The following is a 24,473-nucleotide window of genomic DNA, read 5'->3' on the forward strand; positions in this document are numbered from 1 at the left end:
CCTGTACAAGCCAGCATGGCCAAGAAAGCTTCGCAATCCTTTCACAGATATTGGGGGTGTTGACTTCTCATTCAATTCTACTTTTATTTTATCCACCTTCAGCCCACTCTTGCATACCTTGTGACCCAACACAATTCCTTCTCTCACCAAGAAGTGGCACTTCTCCCAATTCAACACCAAATTTGTTTCCTCACATCTTGCAAAGGTCTCTATCAAGATTGGTTTAACATAACTCAAAAGACTCACCAAAGACCGAGAATTCATCCATAAATACTTCTACAAAATCTTCTACCATATCATGGAAGATTGCCATCATGCATCTCTAAAAAGTAGTTGGGGCATTGCACAAACCAAATGGCATGTGTTTGAATGAATATGTGTCATATGGACATGTGAATGTCGTCTTCTCTTGATCTTGGGGTGGAATAACAATCTGATTATACCTAGAATATCCATTAAAAAAACAGTAATACTCTTGGCCAGCCAGCTTATCCAACATCTGATCAATGAAGGGTACCAGATAATGGTCATTCTGGTGGCTTCATTAAGTTTCCTATAATCCATGCATATCCTACACCCAGTCACTATTCTTGAGGGGACCAATTCATTCTTATCATTTGTCACCACTGTCATTCCACCCTATTTGGGCACACACTGCACTGCATTTACTCATTTACTATCAGGTATTGGGTATACTATCCCTGTATCTAACCACTTAATCACTTATTTATAGACCACATCCTTCATTAAAGGATTTAGTCTCTACTGATGTTGTGCACTTGCCTTGTACCCTTCCTCTATGTATATTGTGCATACACAAAGCTGGGCTTATACCATGAATGTCTGACATTTGCCAACCTAACGGTGCTTTCTTCTTCTTGAGAATCAATAATGTTGCTTCCACCTGTTCATCAGATAATGTTGCAGACAAAATAACTGGTGAAGTGTTATGTTTACCTAAAAATGCATCTCTATAAATGTCATCACCTCTCAACGCTCTCTCTAGAGGGCCTTAGCTGCTATGTACTTAGCTTCTGCCTCAAGATCTATCACAGTAATGATAGACAACTCCTCATAAACAGGTGGCATCTTAAATGCTTTATATACGTCGAAACCTCTACTTTATCATGGGCTCTCATAGTGAGTTACCAACTTCCATATATATCATTGCTCTCCCAGTTTCTAAGAAAGGTCGCCCTAAGATGAATGGAGCCTCAAGATCAGGCTCAATATGTATTTTTTATTTAATAAAGAAACAAAGGAGCAGCTTACCATACACCCTAATATTATTCCATTATACAAGATAGTTAACGGACAATATACTTATCCATCATTAAAAGTAAATCTAACTAACAAGCTCATAGATGAATGCACACATATATAATAAAACATTAGCAAATGAGCACAAACAACAACATGAATGACCCAAACAGAAACCATCACTGATTTGCAGTTAAAAATGCATAGACACAACCTGAGAATTGTGACCTTCGAAAGACTTCCAATGATCAAGAAGCAAACGGTCGAGACGTCAAGAAAAATAGAAAGGCTTAGCTAAGATGAGGTTTACCTTTTATGGGGCAGAGAAATGGGACTAGGCGAGCGAGGAAACGATCTTCACCACGAGATTCAAACACGAGCGACCAATCGAAAACCTAGGCAGCAACATAAACTCAACATCAAAACTATTATCCCCTCTTTCGAAATGTATTTAGTATGTATTCAAAGTATTTCTAATCAAACTCTCTCTGTATTTTCTCTCAATAAAATCCAGCTAAAAAATCTCCAACCCCTACAAATGAAAAGAAAGGATATATTTATAGGGGAAAAATTAGGGTTCACGATTTTGAGGGGGGAAATAGGTGGAGAACGGAGATGAACGTGGTCTGATTCAGTATCCCCCACAAATTCCCAAAATTCAATTTTTTTCAAAGAAGGGGAAAAGTTGTGGTTTGTACGAGTTTTCAACTCAGATCCCACAAAATCCGGACAATAGGGGTGGCATGGACGACTTGTATCGATTGATAGTCCTTGAGTGCTACGTGGCTTCATATCTAGGCGAGCGAGGACAAGTTTCGCGGCTACTTTTTGTTGGAGTTGTGCAAGCGTAGAGAGGTACGACCAAAAGTTAAACCAAACAGAAAAAGGAGAAAGAGATGTGAACATGAACTTGCCGTGACAATTGCGTGTATTGCCATCGCGTGAAGAAAGGTGAGGCGCGTGCGGGGCTCGCTGGTGGTTGCTCACGCTTTGCTGTGAAGACGCCATCTATGGGCTGCTGAAATTTTGGAAACAAAAGGGGAATAGGTTTGGGAAATGGTGGGATACTGAATTAAGGGATGGGAACTGAATGAAGTGGGCCGCTGGATTTAGTTTGGACTGCTGGAAAATTTCCAAATGGGCCAAAAATTGGTCTTTTAAAGGGTTTAAAGTATTTGTCTAATAAGACGAATTAACGTAAATTAATTTCATGAGTTTCTTAAGTTTGACAAAATAAAATAATTACTTCAAATATAAACTAAATAATTTCAATAAATCAAAATTATAACTATAACTTATAATAGACTAAGTTATTAAAATATTTACTAAAATTAAAATCCTTTTGAGACGATTTGCAAAATGTTTATAGAATATACTAATTATAAAAAAATTATATAAAACATGAATATTACTTAAAATTATAAAGAAAAATATAAAAATAATTAAAAGTAACTTTAAGAAATATTTTAAGCTTGGCACATCGTCACTTGGATTGGAAAGCTGCTTCTGATGGAGACCAAATATTTTCGGATGCGAAACTAAAACCGACAAACCCAAAGAAAAAACCTGCATACCTTTTGATAAGAGTGTGGTTTGATTGTGTGGAAGTCATTCTTCTGCTCGCGTCTTAAGATTTTTACACTCCTCTTTTGGACTATGTCCTAGTTTGCTGTTAAGAAAATATCCACGTTGTGTTACATTCTTTTTGATGTTGTCCGCACCTGTGGTTTGTTTTTGAAGAATTCGTCCTTTCAGATACTCTAAAAAGAGACTGAGATAAAACTCATTAGCATAAAATGCAATTCAAATGGGAGAGAGCGTCTTTTACCGCGTTGACACTTGATTGCTCTCTTGAATATTTGATGTCAAATCCATTGGGTTTGACGTAAATCAAATAAAGCTTGTGTCTCAAGTTTACAATAAAATCTTCAATGTACACTTCCATTGATGTCAAAGTAATAAAAGAGGCTGATGTGATACGTTGATAGTTCTTCAATGTCATTGTTGATGGTTCTCTTGATGTCATTTTTGCAGAGAAAAATGATGCAATCGATGCTGAGCTTCTTGTCATGGGTATATATTTCTCTTGCGGCGCATAACTCCTTCTCTTGCGATGCAAGACTCATTTACCGCGATGCATGAATCTCCTTCTATTGTTATGCATCAATCTTGTCTTACGATGTACAAATCTTTTCTTGCAATGAATGAGTCTTCTTTTCACGATGCATGGCTTCCTTCGCTTGCAATGCATGTCATCTATCTCTTGCTACGCATGGCTTCCTTCTCTCTTTCCAGCGATGCATGACTTCCTTCTCTCGCAATGCATGACTTCTTTTCGGCGATGCATAACTTCCTTTGCTTGCAATGAATGACTTATTTCCTGCGATGAATGACTTCCTTCTCTTACTATGCATGATTTCCTTTTCTTGTTATGCATGACTTATTTCACCCAATGCATGACTTCCTTCTCTTGCTATGCATGATTTCCTTATCTTTCTATGCATAAATCTCTTTCCCGTGATGCATGACTTCTTTTTCTTGCTGTGCATGATTTCATTCTCTTGATTCCATCCCTGGTACCAAATGAAGATAGTGCTTCATCGAGCAACATAGTGATCTTCTGGGTACCTTCTGGATGGTGCTATCGTCTCAATTAACAATACAGTAAAAATGACCCTCTGGGTAGTGTATCATCTCAATCGACAATGTCAATAAAATGACTCTCTAGGTAGTAATATCATCATATCTGATAATATGACGCAGATAACGTCCTCCAAGTATCTTTAGTTGATAGAAAATAGTAAAATGTCTTTCCTCGAGGTTTTCATTTGTTCTATCATTGAACATAGTTGCACATTAATTATAGACTTCACATTGTTTGGAATTGAATGAAATAATGTTATTCATATTCTCAAATCTTTGATATAAGTAGCATCAAACATTTCCTGCATCCACAGAAAAATTGTCACTTTCGGGATGCTCTTCACCCTTTTCACTACTACAAAACTAAATTTTAGCGACAATTATTTTTCGTAAATAATCTAATTGCCACTAATGTATTCATGTGAGGCATAATTCAACGACTAATGTATAATTGCCAGCAATAAGTATATTTGTAGTAGCAATTCCAAAAAATTGTTGTGACGAAAAGATGAAACCGAAAATCTAACAATAAAGAACACCAAGTTTAACGTGGAAAAACCCTTCAAACCGAAAGTAAACACCACGGGATCGACAAGATCTGAATTGCTTCACTATAACAATAAGAGGGTTACAAATATTCTTCTAATGGCTACACAACAAGTGCCAAAAGAGAACAAACAATAGATGCACCAACAAAAGATAAATAGAAAGAAACACCACCCAAACCCAGCTTCTGTTAGGGACCTAAAATAGGATCTTTCTGCCTTTCGAATCCGATCTCCACCGTTCAAATCAACCACTAAGATGTCAGGGACACTCAGTCCAAATTTCAGCCCGATCCAACGGTTAGTTAATCGGGAAACACTATCAGAACGTGACTGGTCGGAGAAAAGACTGCAGCAAAAGAACTCTTTTCTTTCTCTCTTGTTGAAAGCTCTCTCAGAAACCTCTCTTATGTTCTAATGTCTTTCAAAGACAATACCAATGAGCAATTAATTATTCTCTCAAAACCATCCTCTATTTATAGAGTTGTGCTTTTCCTTATAAAGCCAAAACCAACTACAAATAGGATTACTATTCCAATCCTTTTCCTAATAGAATTCGAAACCAAATAAAGAGAATAATTCCAATCCTTTTCCAAGTAGGATTAGGCCATGGGCCTTTGGCTGGAACATGGGCAATAGCCCAACAAACTCCCCCTCCAGCCAAGGGGCCAAATGGACTTCAAGTGGAGGATCTCTTGACAGGCTTCCGGCCTGCCACACTTCTACAAAACTCATGATTATCTACGATGAGTTCTTTCCACTTATCTCTATGAGTATCTAACATGACTTCATCATAACCTTCAGGTTCTCCTATATTAGTCAATAGAATATACTCATCATGAGAATAACGTGTTGAGCTTTGCTTCTCTCTAGTAGATCTTCTACAAGAAGTTTCTGGAGCATCTGAAGCGGTCATCCCAACATGAATTGGTTGATTATCAACCACAACATCATCAGTAGGAACAATTATATGTTCTACACTCTCATCATTATCTTGATCATTACCTTGGGTTCCCTCATGTGCAGAAGATGTATCAATAATAGTAATTGGACCAACATCAACTAAGCTCTCATCAGTATGAGAATCTAGTTTCTCAGTCTTGTCAATATCTTCAATAGTTTGATCTTTAAAGAACACAACATCACGACTTCTAATGAGTTTCTTATCAATTGGATCATAAAAGCGATATCCAAACTCATCTTGACCATAACCAATGAAGATACATTGCTTAGTTTTAACATCCAATTTTGACCTCTCATCTTTTGGAACATGCACACAAGCTTTACACCCAAACACTTTCAAGTGATCATAAGAAACATCCTTATCAAACCAAACTCTGTTTGGAACATCACCATCCAAAGCAACAACATGAGACAAATTGATAGCATAAGCAACAATGTTAAGTGCTTCAGCCGAAAAAGAATTTGGAAGTTTAGCCTCTAAAAGCACACATCTAACTCTCTCAACTAAAGTTCTGTTCATCCTCTCTGCCAAACCATTTAATTGAGGAGTCTTTGGAGGAGTCTTCTGATGACGAATTCCTTGAGATTTGCTGTAGTTATCAAAGGGACCAATATACTCACCTCCATTATCAGTGCGAATACATTTTAATTTCTTTCCGTTTGTCTCTCAGATAAGGCTTGAAACTGTTTAAACACATCAAGCACTTGATCTTTGGATTTTAAAGGATATACCCAAATCTTGTGAGAATGATCATCAATGAAAGTAACAAAGTAAAGTGCACCACCTTTTGACTTCACTTTGAAAGGACCACACAAATCTTGAGTGTACTAGCTCCAATTGCTCAGACTTTCTTGAAGGAGGATGACTATGAAAAGAAACTCTTTTTTGTTTCACTGCTAAGCAATGAACACATCTTTTCACCTTTGCTTGTTTCATACCAGCAAGCAAATTCTTCTTAGCCAAACATGTGATCCCCCTCTCGCTCATATGACTAAGCCTCTTGTGCCTCAATTCTGATAAAGTCTCGTTCTCCACCAAATTTATAGAGTCACCAAGAATCGATCCTTGTGTCACGTATAAATTTGAATGTTTTCTTCCTCGAGCTAAAATCAGTGAGCCTTTGGTGAGCTTCCATTGGCCATTGCACAAGTGAATATGATAGCCATCATCATCTAGTTGTCCTACAGAGATCAAATTTATTGGAATGTCTGGAGCATGCTTGACATTCTGAAGGACCAACGTTGAACCAGTATTGGTTTTCAAACAAACAGTGCCAACACCAAACACCTTAACTTCACCAGCATTACCCATCTTTAACACCTCAGAGTTAACAGAAGTATAAGATGAAAAGAAGTCCTTTCTTGGTGTGACATGTGATGTAGCTCCAGAATCTACTATCCAACTTGTATCTTGAGATACAAAATTGATGATGTCTTTATCACAAGCGAAGAGAAGGTCATCATGGACAACAGCAACAACATTGTTTTCATTGTTTCTTCCTTCTTCCCTTCTTTAAGATCTTGCTTCAATTGTTTACAAAATCTTTTAATATGTCCNAAAAGGGACCAATATACTCACCACCATTATCAGTGCGAATACATTTCAATTTCTTTCCCGTTTGTCTCTCAGATAAGGCTTGAAACTGTTTAAACACATCAAGCACTTGATCTTTGGATTTTAAAGGATATACCCAAATCTTGTGAGAATGATCATCAATGAAAGTAGCAAAGTAAAGTGCACCACCTTTTGACTTCATTTTGAAAGGACCACACAAATCTGAGTATACTAGCTCCAATAGCTCAGACTTTCTTGAAGGAGGATGACTGTGAAAAGAAACTCTTTTTTGTTTCCCTGCTAAGCAATGAACACATCTTTTCACCTTTATTTGTTTCATACCAGCAAGCAAATTCTTCTTAACCAAACATGTGATTCCCCTCTCGCTCATATTACTAAGCCTCTTGTGCCACAATTCTGATAAAGTCTCGCTCTCCACCAAATTTATAGAGTCACCAAGAATTGATCCTTGTGTCACATATGAATTTGAATGTTTTCTTCCTCGAGCAAAAATCAGTGAGCCTTTGGTGAGCTTCCATTGGCCATTGCACAAGTCATTATGATAGCAATCATCATCTAGTTGTCCTACAGAGATCAAATTTAAGGAAATGTCTGGAGCATGCTTGACATTCTGAAGGACCAACGTTGAATCGGTATTGGTTTTCAAACAAACAGTGTCAACACCAAACACATTAACCTCACCAGCATTACCCATCTTTAACACCTCAGAGTTAATAAAAGTATAAGATGAAAAGAAGTCTTTTCTTGGTGTGACATGTGATGTAGCTCCAGAATCTACTATCCAACTTGTATCTTGAGATACAAAATTTATAACGTCTTTATTACAAGCGAAGAGAAGGTCATCTTGGACAACAGCAACAACATTATTTTCATTGTTTTCTTCCTTCTTCCCTTCTTTAAGATCTTGCTTCAATTGTTTACAAAATCTTTTAATATGTCATTTCTTTCCACAATGATAACATATAATATTTGGATTCTTGAATTTTGACTTGCTTCCACTTTTACCTCTACTCCTCGAATCTCTTGTCTTATATCTCCCTCGATCTTCTGTATATGGAACATCTGAATGTGAAGATGTGTCTTGAGATTTTCTTCTAATATCTTCATTCAACACACCACTCTTTGCATATTTCATAGTCACCTTTCCACCAGTGGCCGAATTTGTTAAAGAAACGAAGAGTTTCCCGAGAATCCGGTAGAGTATTAAGAAGCCAAAGTCCTTGTATTTCATCATCAAAATTAACACCCNGATAGCTGATCATGAATACCCTGAAAATCATTTATATGATCAAGAATAGGACTTCCCTCCTTGTTTTTAAAGCTCATCAATTTCTTTAACAAGAACAACTTGTTATTGCAAGTTTTTGAAGCGTAAAGTGTCTCCAACTTTTCCCACAATGTTCTAGCATGTGTCTCATTCACAATATGGTTGCGAACATTATCTTCAATCCATTGTCTTATATATCCACATACTTGTTGGTGCTCAAATTCCCAATTTTCATCGGTCACATTCTCGGGTTTATGAGCAGAAAAACCCGGAAGATGCATCTTCTTCACGAACAATAGATCTTTCATCTTGCTTTCCCATATGTTGTAGTTTCTTCCGTTTAGACATACCATCTTGCTCATATTACCCTCCATATAGATAACCTTAGCTCTGATACCAGTTGTTGTGACGAAAAGATGAAACCGAAAATCTAACAATAAAGAACACCAAGTTTAACGTGGAAAAACCCTTCAAACCGAAGGTAAACACCACAGGATCGACAAGATCCGAATTGCTTCACTATAATAATAAGAGGGTTACAAATATTCTTCTAATGGCTACACAACAAGTGCCAAAAGAGAACAAACAATAGCTACACCACCAAAAGATAAATAGAAAGAAACACCACCCAAACCCAGCTTCTGTTCGGGGACCTAAAATAGAATCTTCCTGACCTCCGAATCTGATCTCCACCATTTAAATCAACCACCAAGATGTCAGGGACACTCAGTCCAAATTTCAGCCTGATCCAACAGTTAGTTAATCGGGAAACCCGATCTGAATGTGACTGGTCGGAGAAAAGACTGCAGCAAAAGAACCCTTTTCTTTCTCTCTTTTTCTCTTGTTGAAAGCTCTCTCAAAAACCTCTCTTATGTTCTAATGTCTTTCAAAGACAATACCAATGAGCAATTAATTATTCTCTCAAAACCATCCTCTATTTATAGAGTTGTGCTTTTCCTTATAAAGCCAAAAACAACTACAAATAGGATTACTATTCCAATCCTTTTCCTAATAGAATTGGAAACCAAATAAAGAGAATAATTCCAATCCTTTTCCAAGTAGGATTAGGCCATGGGCCTTTGGATGGAACATGGGCAATAGCCCAACAAAAATAGCCGCTGAAACTTTTTTTTTTCTAAAAATAAGACTCCCATTTTTTTTCAATAAATTTTGTTTCCCGCCTTTCTCCAAATTCTGTAGAAAAACGAACTCCTATAAAATAAGGAAAACATTACTGAAAAACCCCTCATACATATGCTAATAAGGGAAGTACTATTCCTAAAAAGATTTCCCACACACGTGAGGATTCTAAATCCGTAACCACTCAGAATTGTGGCGTTCATCAACACATATTCACTCAAAACAATGACCATCTAGTAGCCTATATTTACTCGCAGCAGCAGCGTCTAACTCCCATTATTCACTGGCAGTAGATACATCCAGGAACAAAGAAGTTTTCAGATTTGTAGGTCGCTCCTCTCCTCTGTTTCTATCTGCTCTATTACCCTTGTTAATATGTACATCTTCGTTGAGAATTTAACCTCATAATTTATGTATGTCAAAAACTCGGTATGTTCCATACCTATCAGTTGATAGTCATAAACATTCATGCGTTCCTCGTGCAAGAGGATCTCAAGAGTCACAAAGTTCAATTTCATGATTGTCAAAATCTTTTTTGCATTAATCGAATCCATGCCTCTAGGGTATGGTCTAATTCCCCCCACCCGACATAGTTAATCATATCTTCATTCCATTCAAACTAATTAATTAACTACGTAGAGTTTCTGCCACCAACTGTTATTGCCTCCTCGCTCATTTCGTCATATCTTAGTTTAAAGTTGGTATAAAAGTTGAGATCCATGATTCTATCTTTGGAAAATAGTACTCCAGGTATCACATATGCCTCTCCCACATGAGCTAGAGTAAGGATTTCATCAATATACTGAAATAAAAAATAATATTGAAGAGTAAAGAAGAGTAATCACTGAAAATATAAGACAAATGAACATTAATATTTGAAGGTACTAGTAGAGAAAAATTATCAAGTCTTCCCACTAAATTTTTGTGCTTGTCATGTACCTCAAAATCTTCTCCACTAAAAAAATGCATGACGTATTGTGCACGTAGATCCTTGTGTCTCGTCATCTCCAACACTTTTTTTTCCAGTTATAGACACACGCTTATAGAGATTCACCTGCTTGAACTCCAACACTTCCTCACCTACATTCCATTGGCTATTCTCCATAGATCTTCTTCTTCAAATTTTGTATTGCCTTGGTAAAAGATTTTTTTCCTTCTCTTGGTCTGTGGAGTATATGGATGCAAAACATTCTTTGATGGAGTGCTCTTGACCCCTCTCTTGTTTTTAAATTCATTGACAGTTGGACTCAACGTTTAAAGATGCATGATAGAATATTTATCTTGTTTCTTGCACTTCTCACAGAGAAAGCCAGAGCATCTTCTACAAGAGGTAGCCTATTGGTCTTGTCCAACGCCAACACCAACACCAGCACCAACATCAATACCACCAACATCAATACCACCACCATCAACCCCATAAAAAACAACTAATTCATTAACAACTCTGTCTCTTTTGATGGTTCTTGCTCCAGCCAATTCCATTTTAACTCTATCCACAACAAGATCAAATAAAGTTTCAACCAACCCTAGAGTAATTATATATGTCATTTGCAATTTCTCTTCTGCTAGGACAATCCATAGATGCACAACCTAAAATTATAAAAATAATCATCCGTAGAAATATTTGGGTCAGATGTTGCCACATATATGTCATATGTTGCTACAGATGGCTGATATGTTACCACAGATGTGTCATATATTTCTATAGATGGGTGATATGTTGCCACATGTGTGTCATATGTTGCTACAGATTTGTGATATATGACACATATGGGCATCTGTAGCAACATTTGTGTCACATGTTACAACAGATGAATTATATGTAGCAACATTAGTGTCATCTATAGCAATATTTGGGTAACATGTTGCAACATATATGAGTATAATATAATAATAACTTAATGCATCATGAGGGGAGTTATAAAGATCTGAAATATTTTTGACAGTTTTTGTTTTTGATCTCAACCATCTCAATATCCTAGGAGATGAGATTTCTTCTTTTTCATTTACTTGATGGGTCAAATGAGGAACAATTCAAATTTCCAAGTCTATAAAAGAGGAAAACATGCACGAATCAAATGTTGAATTATTCAATATAATATAAAAAGATTAAGAATAGTTATGTTTACCATGAATTTCCATGGAAAGACAAATAAGTTATTGGACTTTGCTCCTAAGGGTTTCAACAATTACTCGATAGTTAATTCAAATCTCTTATGTCCCCAAGGACAGTTGTTGAAGCCTCAATATCCTGAGATAAATTCACCCATTTAAGGCGTATGTTGTTGTTGAGATCTTTAGTCAAAAGTACATTATGTGTAAATTAAAGTAATCACAATGACTTATTCTGCTTCCTTGACGTATCATCATGATTCAACAAAAATATTAAATCAGAATTTTTGAAGTTTGTGCCAACAAGGGACACCAAGTCCTGCTCCTCAGTTGACTGTCTTGTTTTTTCTTTTACTTCTTTTTTTTTCTCCGTGATTTTTTTTTACTATGAATTCAGCATTTGGCTTAGAAAGAGGATGACGTTTTAACATTGAAACAATGGCAAACTCTCTTCTGCCAAAGAAGAGTGGTATGCCACAATAATTAATCAAAACTTCATCCTTCTTTTCAGAATTTTGAAATATGAACCTTCTTTTAAAACCTGCATTATTATTCTCTGGTAAATCAAGAAAATGAATGAAACAACTATTCCTAAAATAATCTTCCAAACCATTTCTCTTGAGGATGATCCTGAAGGTGTCGAAAGGTTTTTCTATGCCTGACCTCATAATGCTATCACCAGTAGCATTAGGCTGCAAATACACAAGAAAAGTATGTGCATTGATTGTTTTGATCCCATCATCATCATCAACTTCATTTTTTTCTTTTTCTTCTTCATCAACTTCTTTTTGTTTTGCTTTGTCTTCATCAACTTCATTTATTTTTTCTTCTTCTTCCTCAACTACATCTCTATTTTTTCCTTCTTCTTCATCAATTACTTCTCTATTTTTTCCTATATCTTCCTCAACTTCTTTTTTATTTTCCTCTTCTTTTTTAAATTCTTGCTCTTTCTCCATCATCAACAACTTCATTTTTTCTTTTTCTCTTTCTTCATATTCTTTTTGAGAAAATTCTGGTTCTACATGAGAAGAAGAAACTGTTATAGGTGCAAGTTCTTCTAAAAGAGTGGTATTTTCATTCTTCTTCCTAGAAATTTTAGTCCTAGGTTTCTTGTTTCAGTTGTTTCAATTTTTCTTTTGGAAGGAGCCATTATATTTGTATCACAAAAATAAAGTATTTGAATGTCACACATGAACTGCAAATGAAGCTTTTTGAAATACACAACACAAACAACAAATACGATTCAATGTCACACATGAAAAAACCAACAAATCATAACCCCCCCCCCCTAAACCCTAACCAACGAACTACAAATGAGTCTTTTAAAATTGGATAATATTTCAAAAAGAACAACTACTAAACCAAAAAAGTGATAAAACCACTAAATCAGGGCAAATTAGTAAGTATTTCAAATCCTAATTAAATTTTACTCGAAAATATAACGATAAACTAGAAATGATGAGGACAAAGATGCCTTTTGTAGAAGAGGATCACAACAGATTAGCGCTGATGTTGTAGAAAATATCACAACAACAACCTTTATCTGTGAAGAAATAACAGAAAAGGGCCTAAAATACCCTTGAAGTATTGAAAATGGTATAAAATTACCCTTTATCCACCTATTGGATCCAAAATGCCCTTGCCATCCACCTATTGGCTCCAAAATACCCTTGTCATCCACCTTTTTGGGTTCAAAATTGACCACTTATTTAATTGTTTTAAAATTAAACTCTTTAAATATTTTTTAAAATACTTGACGTTCAACTATTGGTTATAATTTACCCACTCATTACTAACTAAACCCCACCCAATTAATAATTCAATTATACTATCAAAATCTCTATAAACACTACTAAAACACAATGAAATTATAGATTCCTGAAAATGACATCCAAAATTATTCGAGTCCGAATCGAAGCCCCGATTAAATTTAGGTTGAGCCGCTTATTTAGAAGGAGACTTTGAATAGGATTCTCTTTCAAGATTGAATTAGATATTTATGATTAAAGGTAAAGAAGTAATACATCCCAAATTAATTCATGCACTTCCTTAAAATATTATTTTATAAATATTTATGATTTGTTTTAAAAGCTTTAATAAATTATTTTGAAAAACAAGTTACCTATGAAGTAACATAACATAATTGAGACGTAACAATAATTAAGATGAACATAGTCAGACTTTTAAGTATATCGGTTACTTTTATTTAGACACTTGAATGTATGATAATTTACTTCTATAGATATTTTCGCCTCAAATTTTTTAAAAACACTCAATTGGCAGTAGCTTTTATATTATTGCATTAATAATGCGACGGGTTTGTTAATTTGGAGGGGTTTAATTAGTAATGGGTGGGTAGTGGATTGATTTATAAATTATACTAATAAGTTAAATTATAACAAATAGTTGAGCGTCACATATTTAAAAAAATATTTAAATAGTTTAAATATAAAACCATTAAATAAGTGGTCAATTTTGAACCAAAAGATGGATGACAAGGGCATTTTGGACCCAATAGGTGGGTGAAAAGGGTATTTTGGAGCAAATAAGTGGATTGAGGATAATTTTGTACCATTTCCAATACTTTGAAGATATTTTAGGCCCTTTTCCGGAATAAATAATGAAACGAGAGAAAAAAGAAACAAGAGAAAAGAAAATGGAAAGTAGTAAAAATAAATTAAATTTGAAATATAAAACGAATTTTATAGATGAGAAGAGAGAGGGAAAATGAAGGGATGATTGATTTGAATATTTTTTAAAATTTTTTTGACAATTCAAAGTGTGACATATGTTGCCACATATATAAATCTGTTGGGGCACATATCTACTTTCTGTGTCATATATTATACAGTATAATGTTGCCACATATATCATTTTTGTGACATATGTTACTACATATCTTCTTTTTGTGATATACGTTGTCACATGTATCCTTTCTGTTGGTGCACATGCAAATAATTTTGTGATGCAACAGAATTATATATGTTGCCACAGACACCACATTTCTTTCTTTCCATCATAATTGACATTTGTTCCAACAAAATAAAATAAACAAAAATCATTTATATTAACATCATCAGCAAAAATTTACACTTCACCGATTATTTTATATAACTTATAAACAAAAAGGTAATTCACAATGATATACATAACCACCAATCTAATCAATGGTGGTAACCATAATATTTTATCGAACTTTTCTTTTTAAAGTCTAGGCCTCTGTGGGTAATCATTGTTACTAATATGGTCATTTTGCGCCTTTGAAATCTCATAATTCCATATAAGTGAAGCATATCTCATACGAAGGTTTCAGAACCAAGTCCACAAGATGGTACTTGTAGTCCATCACTCAAAAACTCAGCGTATGCAGCAATAAAAAGTCCACAATCTCTGCATGATATATCATCAATTAGAAAATATTATAGCATCACATTTCGATAGTCTTAGGACAAAAAATTAATGTGATACTTGCAGACTACTTCTTGTTTGTTGGGCAATACAAGTAACATGTCTGACTTCAAATGAGTGAGATTTGTTCTTTCCTTGGTAACATTCAAGAACTGACAAGTTGGTTCTCTCTTTTTGCTGAAAAAATCCGCTTAACTCAAGGTACTTTGGCAACATTCTAGACAATTTTGATTCTCGGAGCACAATTTTCTGTTAGTCCTAGATGAGGACATCGAATCATACACTTTTATGCACCGTTCTTTCAATGTAATGACTTCCAAGACCCAATGAAACTCCCCATTACAATTTACAGGAATATAAACATCATCTATCAAGTGTCAAGGCAGTTCACAAGGTAATACCAAACCCTTTGATATTGCCAACAATTTTATCCTCATTTTCAGGAACATCACTAGCATTGTCAATGTATGTTTTAAAAAACAATTAGTAGTGATATATCAATATTTAGAATGACTCTGTTGCTTTGACTTCTTCTGCAACTTAAATAAAATGACATCGACATAATGCACAAATACATCAACAAGTGTATTTCTATATCAATTTATTTATATGTATTCATGTTTAATCAAAAGATTAAAATGACCATGGATTTACCTCATTAGTTCAACACTTGTTGGGTTGCGACATTACGTTGAACCAATCCTTCTTCTTTGGAAATGCAACTACAAAATCAAGTTGTTTGAACTCAGGATCAGAGCAATTGCTAAGTAGTAATCGTCCTTGTCTCTTTTGAAATTGTGTAATCATTATAAATAATTATTTAGTGGACAACAAGAAGAAATACGAGAAAAAGTTTAACGACTTTACTTTTTTACATGATACTTGTACAGACCCTCATTTATCCATTGCGGGAAGATGTTATTAGTTTAGTTGGACCCTCATTGTAAATGTTAAACCTTCAAATGAATATTCTTGCTTCACATCACAACCTTCTCTTTCTCCTTTTCCTTCTCCTTCTCTTTCTCGTCCTTTGCCCTGTTATCCTTCTCTTTCTTCTCACTAATTATAGATAATGTTTGGGAAATAGAGTTTTTCAACCTCCTACACTTCAAAGGTCGTGAAATCTTCTTGGATTTATGAACATCAATATTATAAGTCATTTCATTAAACATATCATTGAGTTCTTTAGCACGACTAATAAAATAATTATATTGTTGCTCACATTCTTCGCATAGACAAAAAGAGCATTTGATGTTAGAAAAGGAAACAACACCAATAAAAGATTGAGTTGTTTTCATGGATGAAGTTTCTTGTATCATTTCTTCTACAAGGTAAATAAAAAAAAAGGTTAAGAGCTTACAATTCATTATAAAATAATAATGGGTAGCAATTTATACTTATGTTGACACAGATGAAGTGTTTGTTGCCACAACTATATCTATTGTTGCCATAAATGAATCTTCTGTTGCTACAGATCACCATTTTGTTGCTCTAACGCATAGGTGAGATGTTCCAATATATGACAACTCTGTTGAAATACACACCAACATATCACTAAAACGTGGCAACATACAATACATCTTTCACAAATGAAATATATGTTGGACAACTGAGCAAAACTATATTTCTAAAATCATATCAACAAAATGACCACAAAAAGAACAACAAAAGTACCAGAAAACCGACTTTGCACTGAATGTTAACAATACATATACATTTTCTCAAAATTAGGGTTTTTCTAGTTTGTTGATTTTCTTTCAAAAACAATAAAGAGTATGTACCATTATATCATTATTCAATTTTCACATCTACAGAACGATTTATTGTTCATTAATCCAAGAAAAAAAAAACTTAGTATTGTTTGAAAATTATAAAATCTTACAAAAAAATGACTTACCCATTTTATGTCGAACACAGTTTTCAGTTCAGAAAAAGGAGAGAGTCACGACCGGATATGAGGAGAAAGACAATGGAGAGAATATTTGTTTTGATAGTAGAATTTTCAGATTTCTAAGGAAAAAGAAAAACAGAAGAGAGAACGTTGGAAGAAGAAGAGGAGAATTATATAAGTTCAAAATGAAGTTTTTTTTTTTGTATTATATAAGATATTAGAAAGTTTTAAAAATGTTAATCTGGTCTCAAATTTACTTAATTACATTTTAAAGACATTTTAACCGTCTCTTGATCAATTTGTCACCAAACACCAAACCAAGACTTCATTGACACCTTTCAATTAATTTTCTCTACCAATATCCCTTTTAACCTACAAAAAATCAAAAGTTACACTTTATTTGAAGACAAAAGAACACTTCATTGGAATTTTCAGAGTTGGAATTAGAGTTAGAATAAAGTTCACTTGTATTTTGTCATAATTTTGTAGTTGATATTTAGAAAATAAATGTATTTTTGTTAAAAATAAATATAAAATATAATTTGAACTGAGATATAATTTAAACGAGGTAATATCTTCAATTTTAATTAAAATTGCCTATTTGATACCTCTAATTTGAATGAACAATTTTTTAAAAAAATCATTCATTCATATTCAATACCTATAATGAAATTCACCCAGACCTAAATTCATACACAAAATGCTCTTTAATAAGTTGACCTCACTGAAAGTCCAAAAAAGAAAGAAAAAGAAATAACACACTACCACAAGTGGCTTGAATCAACAAATTTAAACAAGGGAGTTAGAATAAGGCGGTGGCATGAGTACGTGTCCCAATATCACTTACTAGAGTAAGAGATCAACACAAATATGACTTTCGCCCAGAAGAAACAATCGATGAGCAAACATAATGTGTTCCTTAATTCCATTATAATTTAGAAAATGGTGTTGTTGATTCAATCCAATATTGGTCGTCGATCGGCGATACAAATTGCCTCTGCTCTCCGTCAGATTGATCTTCCTTGTTGTGTGGGAGTGAGAGCGAGAGTGAGATTTTTGTCGACCATTGATGATGCTGCCCAAAAGCAGAGTAATGACAAGAATGTGTTGAATAAGCCACCTATATGCACCGCCGACGAGCTTCATTACGTCTCCCTTAATACTTGTGATTGGAGACTTGCTCTCTGGCGCTACCTTCCTCCTCCGCAGGTTAACTTCCTTTTTATTAATTCAGAGAGTTGACGAAATTAATTTTGATACTGTATCGTCGTCGTAATTAATAGGCTCCAAGGAGGAATCACCCGCTTCTTCTCTTGTCTGGCATAGGGACTAATGCTATTGCATATGATCTTTCGCCTCAGGTAATTTAATTTATTTCCTCCTTCCTCACTGATGCATATGCTGTTCATTTGAAACTGATCTGGAAAATTCATTGCTATTTATTTTAGAGGGATCTAAAAGTTGAGTTTCCTAAATCGTCTTTGCTTGATTATCTCATACGTCTGGAGTTTGTGAATTTTGATGCATGTATGGGCTATTATTATAATGATAAAATAACGTGCCATAGACTGGAGTATGCAATGTTTTTGTATAATATCACTTTCAAGCATTTTATATCGCTCCAAAGCGCACTTCGCTACCGAGTGGTGGTTGAGTCCTACTTGGATCTTGCAAATATCTTTGAGATATAGTTTATGTGGTTGCACAATGGATGTCCTTTTCGATAGTTTTGAAGATTTTGTAAAGAAATGAAATCATGTATTTATTATTTATTTATTGTGATTTTGCAGTCATCATTTGCTCGGTACATGTGTAATCAAGGATTTGATACGTGGATTCTTGAAGTCCGTGGAACTGGGTTGAGCGTGCGGGAATCAGATCCCAAAAACATTGAGAAATCTGCGCACACAGCATCTAATGAGATGGAAATTGCTAATGACAGAGGTCTTTCTGCAGCACAGCAGTCAACAAAGGTCCAGGGTGCCTCAGATAAGGACCATGCAACCTTGGTCCATGAAGAACCCACTGTGGTTTCAACAATATGGAATGAGTCAAGGCCGGTGACCAAACTTACAGAAACTTTTATACATTTGTCAGAGAGAGTCTCTGGTTTTGTCAGTGGACGTTGGTCGAAGATTATCTTTCCTAAACTTTTTCGTCTAATATCAAAACGACTGGAGGATTCTTTTCCTCACAAACGAGTCAACGGAATAAAGAAGAAATTGTTAAGTCTGCTAGAGATAAAGGAGAACTCAGCTGTCGTTGATAGCCAAGTTGAGGCACTGAGCAAGAAGCTAGTAAATATCTTTGAGGAAGGTCATCGTGCTGTTTCATCCCCACTATTTGATCTGCAGCAACAGTTGACAACTGCAGTGGTAGATTTTCAGGAACAGCTTGACTTAATCCTCAAGTATGATTGGGACTTTGATACTTACCTGGAAGAGGATGTCCCTGCTGCGGTGAGGTGGCATTTCTCCATGTTGAGGCTGTGAAATTTTTATCTCCAAGAATCCGCTCTTTAAATTTGAAGAGGAACTTAAAGATCTCAGACATCTTTTCTTAATTATCTCATATATTGAGAAGTGATTGAAAATTATTACATTGCTTGTTTTAGTTGGCAGTGGATTGATAATTTTTACATCGTTTGTCTTAGATGGAATATATAAAGGCCCAAACTAGACCAAAGGACGGCAAACTACTCGCAATTGGACATTCTATGGGAGGAATATTACTGTATTCCAGGCTATCACGGTGTGGTAAGATGAGATCTAATTTTATAGAGCTGTGTCTGCTGGTGACATGGTAGCAATGAGCACCTTAAGAAAATGACTAGATTTCATTCATGTGTCTTGAACCAGTGGCAAGGAGAACATATTGAAGCTTGAAATTGGTAAATAAACTATGTTTGCTATCCAGCTTTGTAGTATCTGGGTGCTTCATGCAGACATATTACTTTGGTTCTTCAATTTGTTTTTCATCCCCATCATATCCTGTTGGCTGCATGTATCCCTAGTTATACCATCAGGTGAGCATGCTTTTGTTTAATAATAGTTGGGCCCTGCTCCAATAGGCTCAAAGGATCCTTTAGATGGAGTATTTATTTTTTCTTGGTGGCGTTTAATCTGTATTATTGTTGCCTAAAACAACATTATGGTGCTCTTAGTAACTGCTCTTGTACTTTCAAATGCATAGCTGGTAATATCTATGGGCTTGGCATTATTATTTAAGCATCCAAAAGAGTACTCACAAAAATGAAATGCATATTGGTCTCTCCTGGTATAATGTTTGAGTTTTCTCTGTGCTATATTGGATGTAGTAAATAGTGGATCCCTTAGTCTATGTCAGAGAATTAATAGACAATTAATAAGAACGATCTTGTGTTGTTGATACAGAACATTTCTTCTCTGTAGACCTTGCTGTGTAATTAGCGTAAGTGCGCCCGTGTCTAATAAAAGTTAACTCTCACAAAGAGTCTCATTCCTGGTTTAAAAAAATATGGAAACCACTTGTATCCCTTTTACTACTTCAAGTTAACCTTGGGAATTCTATTTCAAGTTTTTATAATTGACTATCAATGAGCTGGCATCAAGTTCTCATCTCCAAATAGGCAAATACTTATGCAGCTAGTTTTCGACTAAATCTCAATGAGTTGTTAATCCAGAACCTTTACAAAAGGTAAGAATTTGCTACTGAGGAGAATCTTCATTTTTCGGTCATCATTGTAATAGTCACTAAAGGGTGTCTAGATTTAGCCACTAAAGGGTATCTAGTTATAGCCACTAAAGGGGTGTTATCTTAAGACACCAAGGATGCCGGAAATCATTCACATTCATGATAACTTTGAGCTGGAAACTGACCAGCTTTTGAGTATGTCAGAATTGCTGGCCGTGTGAAATGCTACACTATCTCTCCATATGTTTTGGTTAGAATGACTTAAAGTGATGTGTATTTTAAGGAATTTGATTCATTTCTCAGATGTAAAATCCCTTTTCCTTAGCAAGCCGAAGTGCTGGCAACATAAAGTATATTTTCCTTTAATTTAGACACGGTTATGATAAAGCTGGTGCTTCAGACTAGTTTCATGTGACAAAATATCCTGTCAAAGTTGTGCCAATCTTCTTTATTCTGCCTTTTAGTCTCCAGGCTTCCTATTTGTAGGGCTGATTCCTCCTATCTTCTTTAATGTAATGGATCTTCATGAGAGCAACTTGAGGAAATACCTCAAGTAAAGATCTCAATTAAATTCTTAAAAAGGTGTTCATTAGATCTCTGCAAATTGAATACCATGAAAAAAATGTAATATATGGTAAATTTAAGTTAATGATGCCTTGTCTTTTATCATAATCCTGTTTCTGGTCCACCTTTTTAGTTTCCATTTGGCTTCACAGCTTTCTGTATGAATTGGAATTCTTTCTTTCATTAAGTTTCAAGTATCCACCTTTACAGTACAGGAGCTGCATTTTTTATTACATATTAATGGGCTATTTTTTAATGTATATATTATTTAGGATTTTTGAATTTATCAGAGAAACAAACTAGACACATAGTTCATGTTGTTGTTCCTTTTATTTTCCTTTGTGAATGAAGGTTTGGAAGGAAGAAAACCTGGATTAGCAGCTATTGTTACTTTGGCTTCATCACTTGATTACACATCATCTAAGTCCGTACTCAAACTCCTTGTACCCCTAGTAAGTTGAAATAATGTGTTTGAACTCTTCTTTAGCTTCAATTGCTGCTATCTTCTGTTGCTGATAATCTTAGAGCTGTTTACGTTGCTACAGGCTGATCCTGCTCAGATTCTCAATGTTCCTGTCATTCCTCTAGGGACATTAGTAGCTGCTGCTTATCCTCTAACATCTCGTGCTCCTTATGCCTTGTCTTGGCTTAATGAAATGATATCTTCCACAGACATGATGCATCCTGATCATATGAAAAAACTTGTAGGGAGCAGCTTTTGTAAGTATTGGCATCAGTATAAAAACAGCTTCATGATTTAACTCCTGTCAAATTTGCATGATTTTTTTTGAGGTCTTAATGTTTATTGGTGTAGAGAATATGCTTTGAAGATTTCAAGAGTTCAGGTTAAGGAGATATTTTTTGGATGAGAATTTAAAGGCAATAAAGAGAACTGGAAAGGCTTACGCGATCTAGAGGGTTATTCTAGTGAAACTGTATGATACTCGCAGTTCCTGTTGCTAGTATTTGTATGATGACTGCTGAATTAGTAATGAATTATCCTAATTGTCCATTGCCGCACAAAACAAATCCTCTTTGTCAACCAGTTGCACCTATTGAAATATTTACTTAGGCATTTTTTTGTGAGCTATGTATGTCTCTTCATGATTTATGAATGTGTTTGATGCTCGTGTAGTTCTGTTTAATAGATGACAATCTGGTTTATTAGAATGTTTTCAGAAAATTCCAAGATAACTGTCCTGTTTATAATTTGTGAAAGTTGGTAGCTTTGAATAATGCTCCACCAGAAGTTTGTGTGAATTTAGGGCCATTTTTCCCTATCAACTTGTGTTGATTTGGGGTTCCATACAAGTCTTTTCCTGCAAAATTTGCTGATAGATCTCTCCGCAGGTAATATTCCTGCTAAGCTTCTTTTGCAGATGACTACGGCTTTTCATGAGCGAGGGCTCCGCGATAGAAGTGGTAAAATTTTCTACAAGGATCACCTTCATAAAAGTAGGGTACCTGTCTTAGCTCTTGCAGGAGACCGAGACCAAATCTGCCCCCCAGAAGCTGTATATGGTATCTTTTTGGTACTTTCGTGCTGAATACTCTGTAAGAGGTTAACAATTCTCTAAGATATTTTTCTATAACCATGGTTTAAGCAGAAACAGTGAAGCTTATCCCTGAGAACTTAGTGAAGTACAAAGTATTTGGCGATGCTGATGGTCCACATTATGCTCATTATGACTTGGTGTGTGGACACATGGTACGTCGATAAGATCTCTATTGAATTTAGAAAAAAGACTCGGAAGAAAAAAAAAGGTAGAGGAGAAGGAGATATGTCTTAATTGCGTAGAATTCACATTTCTAGATATATTGAGAGTTCTACATACAGCTTAGATAGAGAATACCCTTCTATTTGAGTTTCGTTGCACACTAACAACTCGAAGGAATATCGTGCCTTGAATACCCCTTATAGTAATATATTATACGGGTCTTGACACTGCAGGCTGCAGAGCGATTATATCCTCGCATAGTCAAATTTCTAAGCCGATATGATCGGACCAGCTAGGAGATGGATATGCATTGACAATCATGCTTCAGATGCTGAGCTTCATATCAGTTGGCATATCATTTACGCATCTCACGATTGTTTATCACTACTCGTATCTGATGATTCTATAAACAAGTAAGATTTGGCTATACTACGTGATTTTCTGATCTCTTCATTGCAGTGTGCATCTGTCTGAGTATTTCATTATTGTATTCTCTATTTGCGGGGTGTAATCTTAATTGTAATTATGAACCTTCTCTTGTTCTAGGGGACATTGTGAAGACCTGAAAGCTGAGGGGAGCTCATACACAGGAAGGAATTTGTTAGATGTGGTTTGTGTCAACCTTGTTTGTAGTATCATCCGCTTTGGCTGCTTTTCACCTGACGTTCGACAGGCGTTTGTAAGAACTGAACTCACAAACATCTAAATTAGCTTTATTGGTTTTGTTTTGCTTATACTAAATTAGTTTAAGCACTTGTGTAAGGCGTTTGTAAACTAGAAGAAGCAATTGTTTGAAATGGTTTCTGTTAATCAATTGTGTTAGGCGTTTGTAAATTAGAATTTTATGTGTTTGCTTAAACTAATATTTTTCAATTTGAATTTATTAGATGGCATTTGCTGTATGTTCAAAAGTAAGAATGAATTGTACCACTAGACAAACGGAAATGACATAGACAGTTATCTAGTGGATTGAGATGAGGTTAATTATTAGGGATAATAAACAAGTACCGCTCCACCTATGCCTGAGATTCTCAGAGACACAGTTATACTATACTAAGGTCCTATTATCCCCCTGCATTTTTTTTTATTAATAATTTTCTATTTTTTTCAGCCTATGTGGCACTATCTTGTGGGTCTTAACGCTTGTTGACTTTTTTTTCAAGCTAGTGCCACGTAAGCCGAAAAGGGATAGAAAATTACTAATAAAATAAGTTCAGGGGGTAATAGGACCTTAATATAATATAAGTGTGTCTCTGGAATTTTGGGCATAGGTTGAGGGGGTACTTGTGCATTTTCCCTTATATATATATGAGATAATCTATACCAATTATAGTACAAATGTTAGAAATAATCTCGAGATTAATTAATAACTTTCACGTATAGACACTCAAAGATAATTTAACTACGCGTTCCATGGCTACAGCTTGATGATTACGATTCGTAGCTACATGTTATATGGAGGAGAGACATATATCTCTCCATTCTTCAGTTTCTCTATATAGATAATTCAATTTTTGATTATCAACAATGAAATATTTTTAAATTAAAAATTTAAATTTTATTTACAATAGATAAAATAAAATGTTAAATTTTGTTATATAAATATACCTTTTTATATATATATATATATATATATATATATGTATATTTATATACATATACATATATATATATATATATGTATATATATATATGTATATACATATATATATAT

General features: G+C 34.9%; 1 protein-coding gene across 4 annotated transcripts; it reads left to right on the plus strand.

The window, feature by feature from the left end:
- The first annotated feature begins 17,559 nt into the window (after window positions 1–17,559).
- Window positions 17,560–23,599, plus strand: LOC107029861. 4 transcript variants are annotated; one of them, XM_015231311.2, is made up of 10 exons: window positions 17,565–18,014; window positions 18,089–18,166; window positions 18,596–19,264; window positions 19,459–19,561; window positions 21,393–21,493; window positions 21,587–21,761; window positions 22,392–22,562; window positions 22,649–22,749; window positions 22,993–23,172; window positions 23,306–23,599. In XM_015231311.2, exons 1-9 carry the CDS (start codon window positions 17,748–17,750, stop codon window positions 23,053–23,055), a joined length of 1,728 nt encoding a protein of 575 aa, XP_015086797.1. In that variant the 5' UTR covers window positions 17,565–17,747; the 3' UTR covers window positions 23,056–23,172; window positions 23,306–23,599. The 4 variants fall into 4 exon arrangements, with proteins under 4 accessions (XP_027775291.1, XP_027775290.1, XP_027775289.1 ...); XM_027919488.1 differs by lacking the exon at window positions 22,993–23,172 and having other exon boundaries at window positions 17,563–18,014; XM_027919490.1 differs by lacking the exons at window positions 22,392–22,562; window positions 22,649–22,749; window positions 22,993–23,172; window positions 23,306–23,599 and adding an exon at window positions 21,856–22,383 and having other exon boundaries at window positions 17,560–18,014.
- Window positions 23,600–24,473: the final 874 nt, after the last annotated feature.

The sequence above is a fragment of the Solanum pennellii genome, chromosome 9 (assembly GCF_001406875.1).
Source record: "Solanum pennellii chromosome 9, SPENNV200".
NCBI lineage: Eukaryota > Viridiplantae > Streptophyta > Magnoliopsida > Solanales > Solanaceae > Solanum > Solanum pennellii.